At 41.8% G+C, this 20242-nt stretch overlaps 1 protein-coding gene across 1 annotated transcript in view; it reads left to right on the top strand.

The window, feature by feature from the left end:
* Nucleotides 1–1378: 1378 nt before the first annotated feature.
* Nucleotides 1379–20242, top strand: part of Neb (nebulin) — a 199256-nt gene continuing 180392 nt past the window's right edge. The window contains exons 1-10 of the mRNA XM_013517490.1: nucleotides 1379–1447; nucleotides 2063–2149; nucleotides 2623–2687; nucleotides 6076–6117; nucleotides 7877–8080; nucleotides 12103–12210; nucleotides 12657–12761; nucleotides 13415–13519; nucleotides 14141–14245; nucleotides 19066–19170. Of these exons, the coding sequence (XP_013372944.1) occupies nucleotides 2652–2687; nucleotides 6076–6117; nucleotides 7877–8080; nucleotides 12103–12210; nucleotides 12657–12761; nucleotides 13415–13519; nucleotides 14141–14245; nucleotides 19066–19170 (810 nt within the window). The 5' untranslated portion in view covers nucleotides 1379–1447; nucleotides 2063–2149; nucleotides 2623–2651. The remainder of the gene's footprint in view (nucleotides 1448–2062; nucleotides 2150–2622; nucleotides 2688–6075; nucleotides 6118–7876; nucleotides 8081–12102; nucleotides 12211–12656; nucleotides 12762–13414; nucleotides 13520–14140; nucleotides 14246–19065; nucleotides 19171–20242) is intronic.

Below are 20242 nucleotides of genomic sequence, written 5' to 3'. Positions count from 1 at the left end.
CTATGAGAACACACAAGATGAACAGGTAGAATTAGCACAACAAAATGATGTTAAATATTATTTACCACCAGAAGAATCATGGAAAGGAAGAACAGAGAAATATCTTGAATATGAGACTACTACATAACATTTAACTGTAAAAAACTGCATATTACAATATGTTTAGTTTCTAATGTATATCAACATATGAATGGCCCATGAGATTTTGCCTTAATTCAGGAGCAAACCAGAAAAATAGCAATGCTCTGTGCTGCAACAGCTTCTGAGAGCTGTGCTATGTGTAAGGGCATGGAGACAGAATTAGATTTTAAATTTAAAAAAAGTTGAGGTGCAGTCCGTCGTGGTGGTGCACACCCGAAATCCCAGCACTCTGGAGAACGAGGCAGGAGGATCGCTGCGAGTTCGAGGCCAGCTTGGGCTCCATAATGAGTTCAAGGTCAGATCAAACTACATAGCGAGACCCTGTGTCAAGAAAAACAGAGAAAACAACAACTACAACAACAATAGTTAAGGAGCAAAACAAAATGTAAGTTAGATGACTTCTACAAAGTAACCCTCTTACCCTCTGAATTGCCCAAGAGCACGTATTTTCTCCCACTAGAGTGCTAACTTACTGATTTCCCATCTTTCTATTGCTGCACAGCAGTGAAGACTTTCGGGCCTACGTCCACATTTTGCTTCTAGGAGCCAGGAGCCACAAGTTAATGGGAGATCCGTAAGCCAGGGACGCCAGAGAGGGTCGGTCTTCCTGACAGCCGGCTGGCCCTGGGAGGAGGAGGTAATGAGCAGGAGGTGGGCGCAAGCCTCGGGTTAGCAACAGAAAAAGAGGGAGGCCTAACCTAGCGATACTCTGGCGGTGTCTCCTACCTAGCAACCCCGTAGATAATTTTACCTGTATCTCATTCACTACATTTTTTAAAATCGTGTTTGGACAACCCGGTGTGATCTGTTTCTCACATCACAGCGGTGAGTTGTTGGTGGCTCACCTGGTGAGCGTGAGCAGGGTGAGTGTGTTTACCTCCGCGGAACATGGACAATGGTGTGAGCGCAGCAGCCGTCGGGAGGCAGCCGAGGTCCCCACAGCCACGCTCATGTTCTCTAAGCTCTTCTCCATGAGAGGGTGCTGAGTGAGACTGGAGCAAATGAAAAATGAACCCGAAGGGGGACCCTCGGAGATTGGGAACAAGGTGAAATCCCACTACATTTGAATTGTTCTAAGCAAGCAGTTTGTTACCCTTTATCCTTTAGTGGAACTGATGAACAGGTGCTTTTCAGAAGATCACTCAGTATATTTAGCTTCTGAAATTTGAGCAACTCAAAATCTGATTGGCTGCTCCTGCCACATAATTCCGAGCACAGGCACCACGCTGGCTTTTGCCTGGGGTTCTCAGGAGGGGAGAGTTGGGAGAGGATTTGCTGCTGAGGAGGTTTATTTGATAACTTGAAGGTAAGGCCAGTTCATGTCTTTTTCTGTAGTGTTCTCTCAGTAGACGTGCCACAACTTCCTTTGAAGTAGTTTTCAAAAATTGGGGTCCTAACTGGGAAAATAATGACGGTAATGCGGTAGCAAGTCTGTAACCCCAGTGCCCTACAAAGGCCCTATTAATATCTGACATGTAGAGTTTCTGATTAGAGTCAAGTCCTACCCTAACCAGATTATGGCTTGGTCAAGTTAGCTCTCTTTGTGTAGCAAGATTTTTTTTTTTCACTTTTGGTCGTCAAGTTTTTTCCTAAATATATTTGTTTGAAAAAGGATCTATGTTCTACGTTCCTATATTTATCCTGCTCTACTGGGCTTCATTTGCCTCAGAAGGAGTGGCAGTTTCGCTAGCTTAACAAAACCAGCCACTGTGGGGTATTGGTTTACAGGGCAAGCATCTTTGGGCAGAGGGGCAGCTGCTCTGAGCCATCATCCTCTTATGTGAGGAGTCCCACTGGCCGGCGTCAGGCTGCGAAGGGCTGGAGAGATCTTTGCTTTAGTTCCTGGGTTAGAAGCTTGGGCCAAAGTCCTACAATCTTATAAGTACTTCAACCAATACTTTAAAACTTTGTTGTTTTTCAGGGTTGAACAGGAGCTACAGAAAAGGAAAGAAAAAAAATCCGTATAAACCAATGGTTTTCCGAAAGAGAATAACCACATTGCCTTGAGGTTTCTATTTTTGCTTTTAAAATTTATCGATGGATTATTTTTTACATTGTCTAATGTGAAATGTGTGCACCAGAGCTATGTGAAGTTAAATGAGCCTTCTCAGAGTTGGGGGTGACAGAAGAGAAGGTTCTTTCACTGAAAATTTTGTTTTGAAAATGTTTCACTCCGAGTGTTTGGAAGTGTCTGTTCTATGAATCCAAACTCTCTCACTTCCCTGCCTCAGTCTCCTTTTTATAACTTTAATGAAGCCAGTGTCATAGAAGTAACCGTACTCAACATGCTCCTGAGGAAAGCAGGAAGGAGATACTGGAGTCTTCTGTTGTTTAATTTTCTACTTTAAATGTTTCTTTCTCTTAGTGGGCAGGAATATGTGAGATGTATACCAGAGGGGTATTAAATTCTACTTTATGTAAGGTCAGTTTGGTCCCAAGGATGGATTCTAATGTATTTTCATTTGTGTGGAATATGGAAAGCTTGTAGGTGCCGCTACTACTCTGGGAAAATGGCGGATGACGAAGAGTATGAGGAGGTGGTGGAGGTAAGATTTTTAAAAAGTCAACTCTGACAGGAAAGTATTTTATGTGGTGACAATAAGATCTGTGTAGGTGAATCAATCATTTGAAAAAAAACATTGTCTATTACAATTTACAAAGAGTCATCATTAAATCTTAAGAAAGGAATATTTTACATTCAGTTTCACTATAATTATGTGGGATTTAGAATTGAATGGAAATATTAGTGTTTCACATTCTTTGCTTTTCTTCAGACTCAAAAAAAAAAAAAAAAAAAGCCAGAGTATGAAGTATAGGCAGTTTTCACTTTTTTTTCTAAAACTGCTTTATTTCCTACCTCAACACCAAAGATCAAAGTGACCAAGGAGGGAAGACAGAGTTCTGAAAAGTGAAAACTGACTCTGTTCCTCAGCGTCTGCACAATGGTAGGGCAAAGTGAGCTACGCGACAGGGCAGTGTGGGTTCCATATCCAGAATAATCAAGTCTATGGGACTTCATATCCGTACACACAAGCCCACGAACACAGAAACGTGCAAGTGCACTTGGGAAGGTCACAAGTTACAGTTGGAGCCACCTTCTCACCAACACCGCTATATTTACCCAAATAAGCAAGACTGGCTTTTGCTTTTGAATATTTAATAAGAGCAAAGACCATAGTAGGTATCTTGAAGAATTTCTTCCACATTACTGGTGGGCATCTGATGCATTTTGTAAAATTATTAATTACTTATTTTATGGTTTATATAATTTTGTTTTGACCATGTTATGGTTTTTGCTCATCCGCTCTTACTTGAACATTCTAGAAATAAAATCAGGCTTGGGGTTATTGTCCATATAAATCCACTCCCACAAATCTGGAAGTGCTTACTAATTTCCATTTAATGGTGATAATGTAAACATATGAAAATCTCCAAGGCCCTATGGAACTTGGAGGCAGTTTTGAAAATCTGTGCTTCTTAATAAGACAAATTAATTATAAGAGGTACTCAAAGCTGAATTTCAGATGAAAATGCCAAAATTTGTCTTTGGAAAATTATTTTAGGTAACTAGTCTATATTTGGATATGGAAAACTTTTATTTGATAAATAAAATCACCTTTATTACTGAAGAATATATGAAAAAAACAGATGGGATCTCATACAGTGTAGTATGTAACCTCTCTGGGTTACACACCATTATCACCCTCTGCATGGTCAATATCCTCAGTAGTGGGACTGGGAATTTAGCTGAGCAGCACAGCGCCTGCCTGGCAAGTGCGACGTCCTGAGTTCGACTCCTGGTACCAGAAAAAAAAAAAAATCCTCAGTAGTGTGTATCCCTAAGAGTCAGAATTATCACTATACAACATTAATGCAATTATAAATTAAATTGCCTTTCTATGGTGATAATGTCAAGAACATTTTTAAGCCTCCAACTTAAATATTCCTTGCCTTTCTTAAAATAATTGTGCTCATTTGTCACTGCAAATTGTCCTTAGTGCTAGACTTGAGTGATTTAACTAGCTATAAAAATGGAAAGGGCTATTTTTAGACAACCCATCCTTACCATTTTGTTCCTATTACTGCTGCTGGGTCTGACCAGCAGGTGCCAAACGAATAGGCCGCTTGCCACAAAGTGCAGAGCTGAGGTCTCTTTGGTCTCAGAACGGATCATGAGAATGGAAGGGTGGCAGATTCAAGAAAATTGGTCAGGAAAGAGTTCAAAAACAGGAACGAGCTTTAAAAATATATCTCCTAGGGACCTTGGGCATCTGAAATAAAATTTTACTGTCACTGTCTATTTAAACTTAAACTTGGAAAGAAAGAGGCAAAGATGTACTATCTAATTATCAGCACAGATCTAAAAAAATCAGGTGAGATTTGGCATACAAGTTAATGCCACCCATTTTGATAATGTTCCTTTTTATTTATTCATTTTTTTGGTAAGCTTATTTCTAAGATGTATTTACCAATGGTGAGAGCCCAGCAAAGTTAAATTTGGCTGACTTCCGAAGAGCTGCTTTTATACTCGGAGGCTAAGAAAATCCAAAATACTTGGAATCATTCATTTTACTTTGATATTTCTTTTCAGTCAGTCATGTTTTCCATGACTACACAAATGGCTGCAAGTGTCATAGGCATCAAATAGTATTTTTAAAGGGTCCAGATGGCGTTTCTCTTGTGCTGAAGTTACAAGTGTGAAAGAACAATTCTCTGTCCCGTCCATGTGATTCCTGATATGGATATGTAGAAAAATACATATATTTAAAATTTTAAAAATAGTACAAGAATAAAGAGAACAGAAATCTGAGGGACAGTAGGTGAGTTTTATAAAACTTATAATAGGCAGAATAGAGCAAGCGGCACATTGACAATGGCCAGATATTTTGATGAGAGTTCAAGGAACTAAGGGCTGAAGAAAGGAAGCCACTGAGCGAAATTTTGGAATTCAGCACCGCGCCCCCAACACACGTGCTTTGGTGTCGTGAAGAAGAACAATCAAGCATGGAATATTATGAATTTTCTTGACTGAGACAATGAGCCAAATATTTCACTTTCCCCCTTTCCTTGTGGCCTTGGCCTACATGTGCCTTCCCGCCTGCTTGCCCAGCACAGCGGGGTGAGGCCAAGGCAGGATTCCACTCTTCTTACACATCTCAAACAAAATGTCAGCCAGTCCCTGTCATCTGCATCTATTTATTGCTAGTGATGTCAGAAGTAGAACAAAAGTAGACTCAGTCTCAGATCCAGAGGACAGGCACCTCACCGTCATCAGGAGCAGGCTTGCAACCTGTCTTGCCCACGTTTTGTGCTGAGGACCCACCTTTCCCCTCTCTTCTGGCATTTACCAGTTGTCTTCACAGCCTGTTTAGGACCATTGCACTATTGAAAAGGAGTCATCTGTCACTGCAGAAAACTTACTGCTTACTAACCAGAGGGATAGAGGAATAACTGAGATGCGGATGTGACTTTGGATCTTATTACTCCCATAATAAAATCCCATAAAAATTATTCACACTGGGGATTCTGTTTTGTTTTACTGTTAGTAAAGAGTGAGTTTTATCATAGTTGCTTTTTGCCCAAACCACACACTCAAGATATCACTGTTGTACTCTTTCCTAAGGAAATTCTGTCTTGGGTTTCATAAGAAAAAAATATTACTTGTCCCAGGAAAATAGCTTCCCCTGTATGGAAACCCGCCTGGGCCCCTGGCTCATCACGTGCAGCTTTTTGTCCCGTTGGATGGCTTCACTTTAGTGTTTCTAAAGCTTTACAAGGAGACCGGGGTCTCCAAAGAGGAAAGGCTCCCTCGCCCACTTCCCACAGAGACTGTGAACCAACTGGGCTGGTGAGAGCTCCTAGGGCTCACTGAGGCAGGGGAAAGGCGCGCTCCACTTTGGTTCTCACGGTGATGCCTGTGTGTTCTATTTCCAGTACTACACAGAGGAGACAGTGTATGAAGAGGTGCCAGGAGAGGTAAGGTCCGCTCCGTACCTGCATGCGCTTGTTCTCCTTAGCTCCCCAGGGACCTTCTCCCTCCCAGACTCCTAGGGTTGCAAAGATGGTGAAACAGCATCTGAGGAAGGAGGATCAACCACCTGCCTGTGCCCAGATGTTTGTATTAAATGAGCAAATGGTACCTGTTTGACAGGTTATTTCCCTGTTTTTGCTATTCAGCTCATCTAAGCTGGCAGGGAATGGTTTCCCTCAGGGCCCATGTGACTGTGCGTGTGCTTGTTGCTAGTTAGGGTAATGTTGGTGGCAGTCACCACTCTGCACCTGTAACAGGAGGGATGGCCTTGGTGACCAGCATGAATTGCATGGAGATCAGCAATTCCACTGTGTAGAGTTGTAATTTGTAGGATGCTGTCTCTGCCACCAGGGACTTTGTCCCTGATCAGTGACATGCAACTCAGATTTTGGCACATTATAAATTTTGAGACAGCCGTTCCTGTAAATATCCCAAGTTCAAACTCATTTCCCCACCACAGTGAAATCCCTTCCTCATAGCATTTCATTTTCTGCATGGAGCTGTTCTGCCTGGAACATGAGAAACAATAATCTGGTTTCTTTTTTTTTTTTTTTTTTTGGTCCCGGGAATTGAACTCAGGACCTTGCACTCGCCAGGCAGGTGCTTATGCTGCTGAGCTAAATCCCCGGCCCAAGAAGCAGTAATCTGGATAGTTACCCCTGAGCCTGCGCAGAGCCTGTGGCTGCAAGGGAATGAGTATCAGCAAATGTTGGAAACCGGTTGGTTTCCCGTTGTTAGCCACACGTTAGTAACGGTGTCTGGAAAGCACCCTATGGACAACGACCTGACAGCACAGGGGGCAATGTTCACGTCTGTACAATTGCTGCACTGTTTTTCTTTTCATAATCGATGCCAGGATCCTTCCTTTGGTACAGATGAGTGCTTGCTGTAAAGCACATATACTAAAATTGGTACAGCTGATATTTTAAGAGGAGGAACGTTATGAGATGGATTGATGACTTGGGTGCTTATTTTCTTTTCTTATACTGTCTTAAGTCTTGGACTAGATTCAGTCTTTGGGTCCTACTTTTTTTCATGATATCCTGTTGTAAGAAACAGTCATTTCCCACTTACTGCCTGGACAAGTCTGTTGTGAAAATAATTACTAAAGTGTGTTGTCATCATTATTCTTCTCCGGCTAAGCATTTATCCGTGTAAATGCCACTCCAGTTCATACTCATGAACTGGCTAAACCAAGGGAATGGCGATCACTTATAATATTAATAATATGTGATCCATTTTTAAGTTTATTATTCTTTATCTCGTAGTATAAAGAATAGTGCCTAAATGTCTACAAGAAATGCACCCAATTTCTTCTTATTTAATTAAAAGTTAATGTTAAAGTCAAGAGTTTAAATTTTTTTGTTTGTCTTAACTTTTTGCCTTTTATCTTATCAAGAAAGCTTAAGATTTTCAAATGCTTAAGAATATTTTACTTCTGATTCTTTGCATTTCCTTAAAGTGTTTGATTGTCTTTCTGCAAATGTAACTTTAAGGCAATGTTGCAATCAGCATTCATAGTTATGGAACATACTGTGCCTTCATGTGAATAGAGTGTGTGCCTTCCTGCCTTGTCCTGTTTTAGATATTCAGACATAACACCAGGAATGTGAATCTGACTTGAAGTTAGACTAATATTACCAACAGTTTTATAACACTGTTTTCACTTTGATAATGGTGTTGAATTGTATGTCAATTTTCCAGACAATAACAAAAGTCATTGAAACTACGACTACAAGGACAATACCCGGCTATGACCAATCAGAAACTTTCACAACAACACTGCCACAGCCAGAACCGGCAGAGCCGAAACAGAGGAAGAAGGTCGTCCGAAAGAAGGTTGACTCTTCCAAGTTCATGACCCCCTACATTGAACACAGTCAGAAAATGCAGAATCTATTTAGCCCAGTAAGTTTCAAACTCTTTCTAAACTGGTTTTATTATTAAGAAGTTACCAATCTTAACAAACCGCCCTGGATGCTGGTTGGGTTTTTGTTTTGACCTTGAATGAAACAAAAATTCATCTTGCAGAAACATAAGCTCTTTTCTTGTGACTCTTGGCTTTTTATTTTATATAATACATTTGTACACATTAGGGCAGGCATCCTTGTTGAAATTATTTCTGCAAAATAAGCATAAGGCCAATTATAAAACATTTATTGATATTCAATCATGATCAGCCAATCTAGAATAATGAAATAATAAATATAAATTTAACTGAGATCAGTTAATGGAAGCTAAAAAACACATATTTAAAATATGTCTGATGAGAGAGAGAAATAAAAAGAATAATGATAGGGAAGAAGTTAAATAATCATTATTCTCAGATGACATGATACTGTACAGAGAAAACTCCAAAAACTCCACCCATAGACCCCTAGAGTTAATAACCAAATTCAATTACATGGCTGGATATAAAGTTAGTACTCAAAAATCAATAGCACTCTTGTACACAAACTTATTGAGAGAGAAATTAGGGAAACCACACCCCTCGCAATAGCATCCAAAAAAATGAAATACTTAGGAATCAATCTAACAAAGGAAGTAAAAGATTTATATATTGAAAATTACAGTACTCTGAAAAAGGAGACTGAAGAGGATATCAGAAAATGGAAAGATATCTCTTGTTCATGGATAGGAAGAACCAACATAGTGAAAATGGCCATGCTTCCAAAATTGTTATACAGAGTTAATGCAATCCTGATCAAAATATTAACATACCTCACAGAAGTGAGAAAATAGTCTTAAATTTCATTTGGAACCAGAAGAGACCAAGAATAGCAAGGGCAGTCCTGGGCAACAAAGACAAGTCAGGAGGCATCACAATCCCTGACTTAAAATTATCCTACAAAGCTACTGTGATAAAATCAGCATGGTAAACAGACCTGAAGACCAGTGGAACAGACTAGAAGATGCAGACACAACTACAAACACACTCAGCCACCTTTTTTTGACAAAGGGGCCAAACATGTTCACTGGAAGAACAGTAGCCTCTTTAATAGGTGATGCTGGAAAAACTGGCTGTGTACATGCTGAAGACTAAAACTAGACCCATCTCTATCACCATGCACTAAACTAAAGTCAACATGGATCAAAGATTTAAATATTAAAGCAGAAACACTAAATCTCCTGGAAGAGAAAATAGGTCAAAATCTTGAAGACGTAAGGTTAGGCAGTCTTCATGAACAAAACCCAAACTGCACAGGAAACACTTCAAAAAATCAACAACTGGGATCTCATCCCACTAAAAAGTGGGATCTCATCCTATTAAAAAGCTCTTGTACTTCAAAGGAAATCACCAATAGAGTGAAAAGGCAACCCACAGAGTGGGAAACAATTTCAGCCACTTGTCCCTCAGAGGACTTCTATCTAGAACATATAAAGAACTGAAAAAACTCAAAACCCCAAATTCAAAGACCCAACCGAAAAATGGGCATCTGAGATGAATACACACTTTGCAGATGAAGAAATACAAATGGCAAATAAATACATGAAAAAATGTTCAGCAACATTGGTCATTTGAGAGATGCAAATTAAAACAACACTGAGATTGCATCTCACCCCAGTAAGAATGACTACCATCAAGAAATGAAGCAACAACAAATGCTGGAGGGGCTGTGGGGAAAAAGGAACTCTTCTCCACTGTGGGAGTGTAGACTGGTGCAACCCCTGTGGGAATCAGTCTGATTCTTCAGTAAATTAGGACTAGAGGTCCCATTTAACCCAGCCATTCCCCTTCTGGGTATTTTCCCAGGAGAATTAGAAACATCATACCACAATGATATATGTGCACCCATGTTCATAGCAGCACAATTTGTCATAGCAAAATTTTGGAAACAACTCAAATGCCCATCAGCTGAGGAATGGATAAGAAAAATGTGGTATTTTTTATACAGTGGAGTACTACTTAGCTATAAAGAAAGATAAACTCAAGGCTTTTGTAGGTAAATGGATGCAACTAGAGACCATACTCATAAGTGAAATAAATCAGACTCACATGTGTAAACTTTGGATTGTCTCCCTAGTGTAAGAACCTGAAAGAGTAAATAAAATCTGAAAGGTACAATAGATATTGTGAAAAGGAAAGAAACTGCTTAATAGGAAAGAACAACTGGGATGAGGGAAAGAAGAAAACAAAGAAGGAAGGGAAATATATATATGTATATACTAATGTAAAGATAGCCATGATAATTTTACTACTAATTTCTATTGGTTTGTTGAAAGCAGCAGTTAATTGTTTGCTCAATTGTTTAATTGTTAATTAAACAACAGTTACTTGTTTAATTGTTTGCTCAATCTTGCATACCTATATCTGTTAATCTGAGCAACAACTTTGAAGATTAAAATAATTCAACAACCATTGTTGATTTCCCATCATCTTGTTTTGAAATTCTGTATCATTTTATAGTTTTTTGTGTTGTTTTGTTTTTGTCTTTGTTATTTTGGTTTTCTTCTTTTCTCTTTAAAATAAAAAAAAATACAAATAAAATATGTCTGAGTGGCACAGCCTCTTAAACAGAATAGCTCCGAATATGTAGGAAGGTGTCTAAGAGATATACAGTGAAAAACATTGTAGTTTAGAAAGGCAAGAAGAAGCTAAGAACTGATTTGAAATTGAGAATCGGAATGGTTGTACACTCTAGAAATATGCGGTTTTAAAATCATGGCTACATAGTGGACGCCCCCAGGAACTTTAAAACTGTGAATGTTCTGGCCATTCTAGTTTAATTAGTTCAAGGCTCAAGCCTGTGCAGACGGACTTTTAAAAGCTGCCAGGGTGCTTCTCATGTGTAGTCCAGGCTGAGAAGCGCTGTGCTTGAGGGTCTCTCACCCTTACATTCCCGTGTACGGCCCCACAGCCTACACTGACTGGCAGCACATTTAGCCCTATTTCAGTTGATCTTATTTGGTCTAATTTGTTGATTTTTTTAATGTTGGACTGAAGTCTCACTAGGCAGCTAGACTGCACATCCTCTGAGGGCTTCAAAACGTGAAACGTAGCTCAGGGATCATTGGAGTGTATGAGACAGAAGTTCACGTTAAAGCATCCCGCTGTGGAGGGCCAATAAATACTCACTTTTGGTTAAGTGTTAACTCCTGGGGACAACCGATGACCTAACGCAGGTTTTTTAAAAAACAAGACTTTCTGGCCTCAAAAAAAAAAAAAAAAAAATCACCGTGGTATTCAGCAAAGACAGAAAATTATTTTGTAAATGTATTGCCATAAAACTTTGTCAATTCAGACGTTATGAACCTAGAATTTCTGATTTTCTGAACAGAATGTTGGCAAAATTCTATAATATTTTTAAAGGGGTTAGTAACTAAACCAATAACATAATTTGTTGATCATTCCACTCGAGTATTCTTTGAAGCCTTAATAGTGACAATTATATATATTATTACTAAACAAGAATTCATTTTATAGTTAGCCGACATGATAAAATTGCATTCCTTTACAAAACAGTCTATAATTTAGGCTTTCCGTTAATTCGGCTTGCATTTCAGCTATTCAGAACACTGAGGTTTAGCTATAATTTATGAATTGAATATTTTTGCATTGTATTAGCAATCAAATCTTTTCAAATTTCACTCATTTTCTGTATTTATTTTCTAAAATAATTGAAATTCAGGCTTTTTTATGGGCATACAAACAAAAAAACCAGACAATCATTTTAGGATATTTCCAAGACAATAATTGGTAAAAAAAATTTTTTTTCCACTATTTCCAGGACCTAATCATATTTAGGGAGAGCAATTAACAGATCTATTTTAGTTTTTGCTGAGCATGTCTAGGCAAAATGAAAGCTGTTATAACTGGTAATTGTTATAATTTGGGGGATTTTTAAAACTCATATTGGGATGAGTTTCCTGTTTGAAATTTCTTCTGCTCTCTTACGGAGTTCGAGGCTAACATTTGATATGCTTTTCAGAATAAATACAAGGAGAGCTATGAGAAAGCAAAAGGACAGTCATACGCCAGCACAACCGATACTCCAGAACTTCGCAGAATCAAAAAAGTGCAAGACCAACTCAGTGAGGTGAGCTGCACTGCTAGAATCGAGAGACATTTCCAGGACATGCCCAGGGCTGGGGACTGCAGGCTGTAAATACATGTAGCAAGAATAAAGGGTAGAGAGAGCAGAGATCGGAGATTATGCTGCTGTAAATATGAACCCAGAGACTTGTTTGAAATTTTTTATTTCTAAAAGCTTGGTTTAGCAGTTAGTTTAAGAGGAGACTATGAGATGAGACTTTAGTACACTGTGGTCCTCCACACTGAAGCACGGTAAGCCTAGGGAGCACCCAGGTAGACATTTGGCCATGAAAGCAGACAGTGGCAGATACATATGTTCTGTAGCCCTTTGAAGCTCATAGAGTCCCAGCTAAAATGCAGTGGGTTGATGCTCTGTCCTTGTATGATATTCTTTAACATACTCACATGTTCATGCTTATCAGGAACTCTACTCTTGCACTATTTCTGCAGGTTAAGTATCGAATGGATGGTGATGTTGCTAAAACTATCTGTCATGTGGACGAAAAAGCCAAAGATATTGAACATGCAAAGAAAGTGTCGCAGCAAGTCAGCAAGGTAAGACGGTGCATGGGCTGCTGGCTTAGTCCGTATCCCACAGTGTTGCCTGTGCTGTGTCTTAAGGAGAGATGGACAGACCCAGTCCTGCTCACTGGTCTCCTGGAGAGGGTTAACTGAGTGTCCACATTCACTAAGGGGGTTCCACAGGTGGCCGAAGCAGCCCCCAGAAGGGAGAGGTGGATTAAAGATTACATACCTTGCCCAAAGGGTCAGCAGCGACTCAGCTCCAGAGGGCTGCGCCTCAGTGCACGCCCACTGTCCCTGGAGTTTCTTTATCTTTCAAAGCTCTGAGGAACTAAATTTTTATGAGAAATAAAATTTTATGAGAAATTTCCAAAAATGCAGGCAGCTAACTAGAAAACATTTTCAAATGTCATCCAAGTTAAAAGACATGTATCTGGCTGCCAGATTGAGTCAGTGATTGGTCATAAACTTTGAAAAAAGCCTATAGAGAATCAGCATCCTGCATCAGTTAAAAAAATTAGAATTTCAAGAAGAGCCTACTAATATAGGTCAAGTAGCTTAAGATGTTGACATGGTCGACATTTCTCTGGTAACGCGGGCAGCCTGTGCGAGAGGCTACCTTCACTGTTTTTCCTGTGTTCTCCAGTTCTTCTGTCTACCGTGGCTCTTTTGCTCTTCCTGTCTAGGTTTTATACAAGCAGAACTGGGAAGACACCAAGGATAAGTACCTGCTTCCCCCTGATGCCCCTGAACTTGTCCAGGCCATTAAGAACACAGCCATGTTCAGTAAGGTAAGAGCCTCCGCTCTACCACGTCTGCTTCCTGCGTCATCCAACCACACACGTTAGAGCAGCCCCTGCTAAACTCCTCACAGTCTGAAACAGCTTCCCAAACCTTTTTGTGATAGTTTGGAGACATGTGGGACCACAGGTATGGGCTTGCCAAGGAGTCGGCCTGAGCCTCTGTCAGGGACAGTTCTTGGGCTGAGGGACAGAAATCCTTCGAGAACCGGAGCCCAGCTCCTCAGAGGCAGTGAACATGTCCACAAAGTAATGTTCTAGGTTTTCGCGCAGACCTTGGATATCCCTGGCTGTCACTTTTTTTTTAGAAGCTTATTTTGTGGCAGAAACTACAGGAAATGCTTCCTGGTTCCTTACACTTGTGCTCACACATATTGCAGGAGGCAGGTAAGGTCGAAGGGGGATGAAACACAGTCAGGCACATGTGCCCCGAATCGGGCCCATCAGGACGAGCTAGTGAGAAGAGTGCCTCGGACTGGGTGCAAGAGGGCGTTCTCTGTGCATTTCATTCCTTGCCCTCGGTTCCTTACCGTTGGTGAGTAAGTTTAGAGCAATGTATCTCATGAAGTATTAACTCATTTTCTCATACCTTTGCACTCTTTTCTGACTTAGAAACTGTACACTGAAGACTGGGACGCCGACAAAAGTTTGTTTTACCCGTATAATGACAGCCCGGAACTGCGGAGGGTTGCCCAGGCCCAGAAAGCTCTCAGTGATGTAAGTAAAGTGCGGAGTCAGGGATGTCTGGGTGACGTCTTCTGCAGGTATTCACTGGACTTCTGTCCCAAAGACTAAATGCCATCATGGCAGAGGAGCATGTCTGGAACTATACGATAAACCATAGTTTATCTTATCTTATTTACATTTGTATTAGATATAACTTACACCTTATATTAGATATCGCTTAGCTCAGTTCTTCCTTCTCCCAGTCAGGACACTGCATCTAAGCCCACTTAGACAGTGGCGGAGCCTAGACTTGTGGCTGCAAGACCAGTGCTCTAGGGGGTGCCTCATTCTTTGCCCTTGGCTCTGGTTGAAGTCATTCTGTGACAGTGGTGTGGCATTTTCTAAATGTCGGTCAGAATCACAACTATCTTTGCAAATTTATTAAGGAAACAGTGTTGTTAAGGTTTTGCTTTGCTAGCAATCATCAAGGCTAAGCTGTCTTCTTGCTCTGCGGGAACTTAGCTGGTGTCCCTGTTGAACATCTCTGTGTAGGTATCCCATAAAAAGCCCTTGGCACTGATGTGCATAGAGGAGAATTCATAGTTAGCAAAAAGTCAGTAGACTCATTTGCCAGAATTTTAATTTCGTAGAACACAAATGCTATATATTGGAGGAGCTTGAAAAACTTGGTAGTCCTCAGTATTGAAATGAGAGCAATAGTGGCAGAGAGCCCCGTTTAGAGCCCTTGTGCGGAGCTCTTGTTTCAAGACACTTTATTTCTTGACCATGGGACTTGCTGGAAGCCATACTGAAAATGCAGAGATTGTTGCTCTAGTCTTTAGCAGAGCACTGTGTCATAAAACACCATGTTATTTGACTTATACTCAATACAGACTTAATAACAAGACAATGAAAACTTACGGAAATTTATTCCCAGTGGATTCTAGGGTTTCATCTTGCCCTGGACTGAAGCTATGTGTGCCCGTTGGTGGTGTCTCCAGTGTCTGGGTTCAGATTTTTATTGCCTCCCGTGTCACATCACCTGTAAACTTAGTGAACCTGTTTTATACCTCACTTTCCATATGGTTGTTAGAATGTAGCACAGATAAACTTTAACCCTTCCATAGGTCATGTTAGGAGATAAAGCCTAGCAAAATTTTGAAGTCATTTAGTACATGGTACAGTCTTAGTATGTGAGTACCTCCTGCCTGCCTTTTAAGCTTGGTTTTAGGTTCTGTATCTCATGAATTCATAGTACTATTATGAAGTCTTCATCAAATGATCAATAGTTATGTATCAAAAGTAGTATGCATAGACACCTGGTGAGTTGGAAAAATATCACCAGAAGGTTTCGTGATTTTCCCTGAGAATTTCTAATTAAGCTTATAAGATGAAATGTTACATATCAAACAACAAGACAAATTGAACATCAGAACACAACTCATCAGTGTAATAACTTGCTGGGAGAAAGGATGGATACAAGCACTCCGAGAGGCCAGCAGAGGCGGTGAGCCAGGGAGGAGCAGCGAAGGAGAAGAAAGGTGTGGAAGGCATTTCAGGCGGAGGGAGTGCCAAGACCAAAGGACGGGGGCAGATGAGTCTGAGGCACTGAGGACAGCGTAAGCAAATGTTGTTAGTATTTGGCTTGGTGGGGACTTATGAGCCAGCCTCAAAAATCAGACAAAATAGCTTTGACATGACAGGGTAAGCAATAGGAAGGCCATGAGATCCTGGAGAGAAAAACAATATGATAAAAATAGAATCTGGAGACATTCTGCTTGGCACAGCGAGGTGGAGCAGGACTAGGAAAAAACAGAAATCATGACAATTTGCAGAAGTCATGTTAGAACCGTACACAGGTCAGAGAGAGGATGGGAATAAGACGCAAGAAATCTGAAGATAAGAAGCGTTAATGCGTGGTGATGACTTTGAAAGCTGGAGAGGAAGGGGAGAAAGTAGTCAGGGCGGATTTATGCGCAGACCGAGGGTCTGGGTGAGTGGGGCCCTGCTGTAGAGATGCGGCCGTGGAGCAAGGAACCGACCTGAGGTAATGTAGGGAGCAGAGGAAGCCGTCCACGGGTAAACGAGGAATTTAATGCTATTGCTTAGATGTGAGGGCAGGACAAGAACTTAGTATTGAAAAGTCACCAAAACAAAAGCAGTTGCTGAAGACACAAAATGTATGAGGAGGCAGGAGCATGTACGTCAAAGACAGAGTGTTGGAAGACACCTACGCTTAGGACATCTGGAAAGCCGCCTGCAAAAGGAGAAGGGAACAACGGAGAGGGTGAAGGGGAATCAGGAATGCCAAGTCATGCAAGCCTAGGGGAGGTTTCCAGAGAGACACTTAATCTCCTGGTATCTCCCTTTATCCGCAGAACAGAGATGAGGGATTACCTCCACAGCCCTCTGGTGTGTGGACTTCCAACAACTGAAACTTGCTACGTTTTGGAGATATCACAGTAGAGGATGCGATAGTGAAGTAAAATACTCCCCACTTCTACTGGGCAGTTAGGGGATACCTTTTATTTCTGTGTAGACCCCAGCATGCACTAAGCATCAGCTTCTAGCAAGGCTATTAATACTACTGTCAGCACCACAAGTTTCTACAGTCACTGGGCACAATGCCCGAAACAAACTGCTGCTCACAGAACGTGCCACTGGGCAGGCACATGTATTTTGAGATGGGGGCTTGGATTTAAGTCCCTCCCTTGCTCACTCCCTCTCTTCCTCTCTCTCCTTTCTTGTGTCCCTCTTAACTCTACTTATCATGTTTTCGTTATTATCTAAATAGAGACAGAAACTTTGCAGACACTAAGACACTCTTGAAGCTGACCTAAAATGCAAAATTCTAAATAGACGGAGCATGGCATCGTGACACATGCCTGTAATCGCAGCACTGTGGGAGGCTGAAGCAGGAAGATCGCAAATTTGAGCCCAGACTGAGCAATGTAACAAGAGTCCCTATTGGTGGGGGGAGGCTAGAATTTAATGAGACAAGATTCTAAACAAAGTTCCTGAGAAATAAGGACTTCTGGAGCTGACTTCTCTGAAATTCTCGACAGGATGTCACACTTAACCAGCATTTCTCCTGTTTAAATGTTGTCTTCTCCCTAAGGACACAGCCAGCCATGGAAAATTCCTCTTCCCCTTTTCCTAAAACAGCCTTCACTTACTGAAAAGCAATTTAGCTGTAGAATTTATACACTTTGAAACTGTCTTTCATCTCCCATTTGATTTGATATTCATGAAAGCTTTTGTTATATGCACTAGATAGATATTATTAGGATAAGGTATAGTTAGAATTGGTTAAAGTATGCAATTATCTAACTCCTTTTTTTACTAAATAAGAATTCTGTTGTGTAGAAGAAAAAATAATCTGCAGACATGTCCCAGCTGAGTGGTAGAGGCGCTGGGAGGGGAGCCCTGCCCTCCAGACCTCCCCTCAGGGCACCAGTCTGGGAGACACACAGACACACATTCAGAAACCGGGGACTAAACCTTCGTTTTAGTTAGGCACGATGCAGGCCACAAGGAGAGGACTTTCCTCAGGCGCCCCAGAGCTCACAGACCAAAAGGGAGTGGGTGTGTAAACAATAGTGGCGGTGTCACCTGATGAGAGAGAAGGCCATGTTGAATGGACCCCAAGGGAAGGGCGTCGCATCTGCTCAGGAGTCAGAGAGGGCTGGGGAGGAAGAGCCATGCAGCCCTGAGCTGTGGAAAGACGCAGAGTTTCTCGGGGTGGTGGCGGGGGGGCTCGGATATTCTGGAGTAAAGGAACAGCATGCACGGGCCCTGAGGAAACTGAGGCTGATTGTGTCTGAGGCTCCGTGAGTAGCTGGAAGCAGTATTTCAGACTGGTGGGGAAAGCACCTGAAAGAGCCGGACGGAGGGGACTGTGACTCGTGGGCACTGTGCCTATGTTTAGGCGACAGGCACCTTCCGTAGGGTGAGGGGAAGGAGCTCCTGAAAGAGGAGGGACTGAAGCTGGGAGAAAGAGAAGGGAGCACCGTAGAGCTGGGTACCAAGGGCAGGGGGTGGAATGGCGCCGAGGGTGCGGGCCATGCCCCGTGGCGGGCGGGCGCTGCTCCTCAGAGCCAGCGCAGGGAACGGGAAGGCAGGGCTGGGTGGGAAAGGTGTAGGAGGAAGCTGGGAATGGGGTGGGCCTGACTGGAGAACTGAGGGCGGTGTTGGGGTCTCTAGACCAGGCGCCGGCACTCAGGCTGACCAGAGACACGCAACGGGCGCTTCGACCTTCACTGAGGATAAAGCAGCAGACGGGTACCATCAAGTCAGGGGGCCCTGGGCACAGAGCCCCAAGCAATTGCCGCTCACGGAAGGTACTTCCGGGCAGGCACGTGGATTTCCTACTAGCGTTCAAAGGCTCTCTCCTCTGTTCTACTCTCTGTGTCCCCCTCTTATCCCTGCGTATCACTTTATTATTGCCTTGTTCATACGTTTGTGATTTTTCTTCTGTAGCACTCAGCATTACTGTGTGATTGAACTGATCCAAAACTAGAGATTGGTCAAGGGGGTGATAAAAGACAGGAGGTCGAGAGCTGAGGTCGCTGGTTAAAAAAAATTGCAGTTACAGATCATAGCATGAAAACGAACGGGAGGAAACAGATCGAGGGCCAACAGCCCTAGAGAAGAGAGAAGTCTCAAGAACTAGAAATAACCAGCCATACTAAGAACAAGCGTATCTAACACCCAGAACAACAGGTTATGGTAACACGATACACTAAAACTGAAGACTTCAAACACAGATTAGAACATCATCCCTTTAAAAAATGCCAACAAATGGAACATAGGAAATAGTAGAATTTGCTGCAGTTCATGAGCACCCTTGTTTTTTTTTTTTATTTTGTCAGGTTGCCTACAAAAAAGGTCACGCTGAACAGCAGTCTCAGTTCACGCCTCTGGCTGACCCTCCAGATATAGAATTTGCCAAGAAAGTAACCAATCAAGTGAGCAAGGTGAGTGAATAGAGCTGGGACACTTTTCTTTTGAAAACTCTGCTTAATAATTTCAACCATTAAGGAAAGAAAATAGGGGTGAACCTGAAGATGAGACACAAAGGGTTTTTTGCTTATGACCCCAAATGCTAACGCAATGTGTCCATCACCAGCATTAACTATGTGAAAAAAAGAAGTGTTTAGCCAGATTGATGATTCAATAGCTTTTTTGTTTTGTTTTTTTGTCTGTTTGAGACAGAGTCTCTCTATGCAGTTCAGGCTGGCCTTGAGCTCTCTTTGTAGCCCAAGCTGGTCTCGAACTCACAATGATCCTCCTGCTTCAGCCTCCCGAATGCTGGGATTACAGGCATACGCCACCACACCCAATTGATGATTCAATAGCTTTTAAACGTCAAAGTCCCCTCATAAAAATAGAGCCTGTGTTCTAATATCATTTGATTGTTTTTACTTGACAGTGACACTAACAGAGTAACTAAGTAACCGCTCCCTGCCACGGAGGCTCTAGTTTAATTCAGTGTGAAAGCCCTGTGTAGATTTATGCTGTCAGATGTGGGCAAATGTGATTGCACGAGTGGGCTCTCAGACATAGCTTAGCTGACAGCAGTGGGCAGTGGACTTAATAACTTTTGAGGTCCTAGCAAACAGCTTAGTCTGTCTATATTTAGGCTGATAAGTGAGCTCTGCGGAATGCAGCCCTGGTGAGGAATGCAGGAAGACAGATGTTCAGCTAACAAATAAGCCTCTGTTAAAGTCCTGTCTTATGTTGGTCCACATCGGGTCATTTCTCCTGGGGTACTGCTGCTGTTAAATACCTTTCTTTGTTCTCTGTGGAGCTGGGTCTCAGTTTGGTTTTCTTTTTGAATTTTGATGGAATCTCAAGATTTCTATTTCAAGGATCAGCACTTACGTAATCCCAGCATTTGGGAGGCTGAGACAGGAAGAGCGACAGGAACTTGAGGCTAATCTGGGCTACATATTGAGTTCAAGGCCATCCTGAAACTACGTAGTGAGAGCCTGTCTCTCTCTCTCTCTCTCTCTCTCTCTCTCTCTCTCTCTCTCTCTCTCTCTCTCT

This window comes from Chinchilla lanigera, unplaced genomic scaffold, assembly GCF_000276665.1.
Source record: "Chinchilla lanigera isolate Chin_1 unplaced genomic scaffold, ChiLan1.0 scaffold00039, whole genome shotgun sequence".
In the NCBI taxonomy this organism is placed as follows: Eukaryota; Metazoa; Chordata; class Mammalia; order Rodentia; family Chinchillidae; genus Chinchilla; species Chinchilla lanigera.
This window is presented reverse-complemented; position numbering and strand designations above follow the sequence as displayed.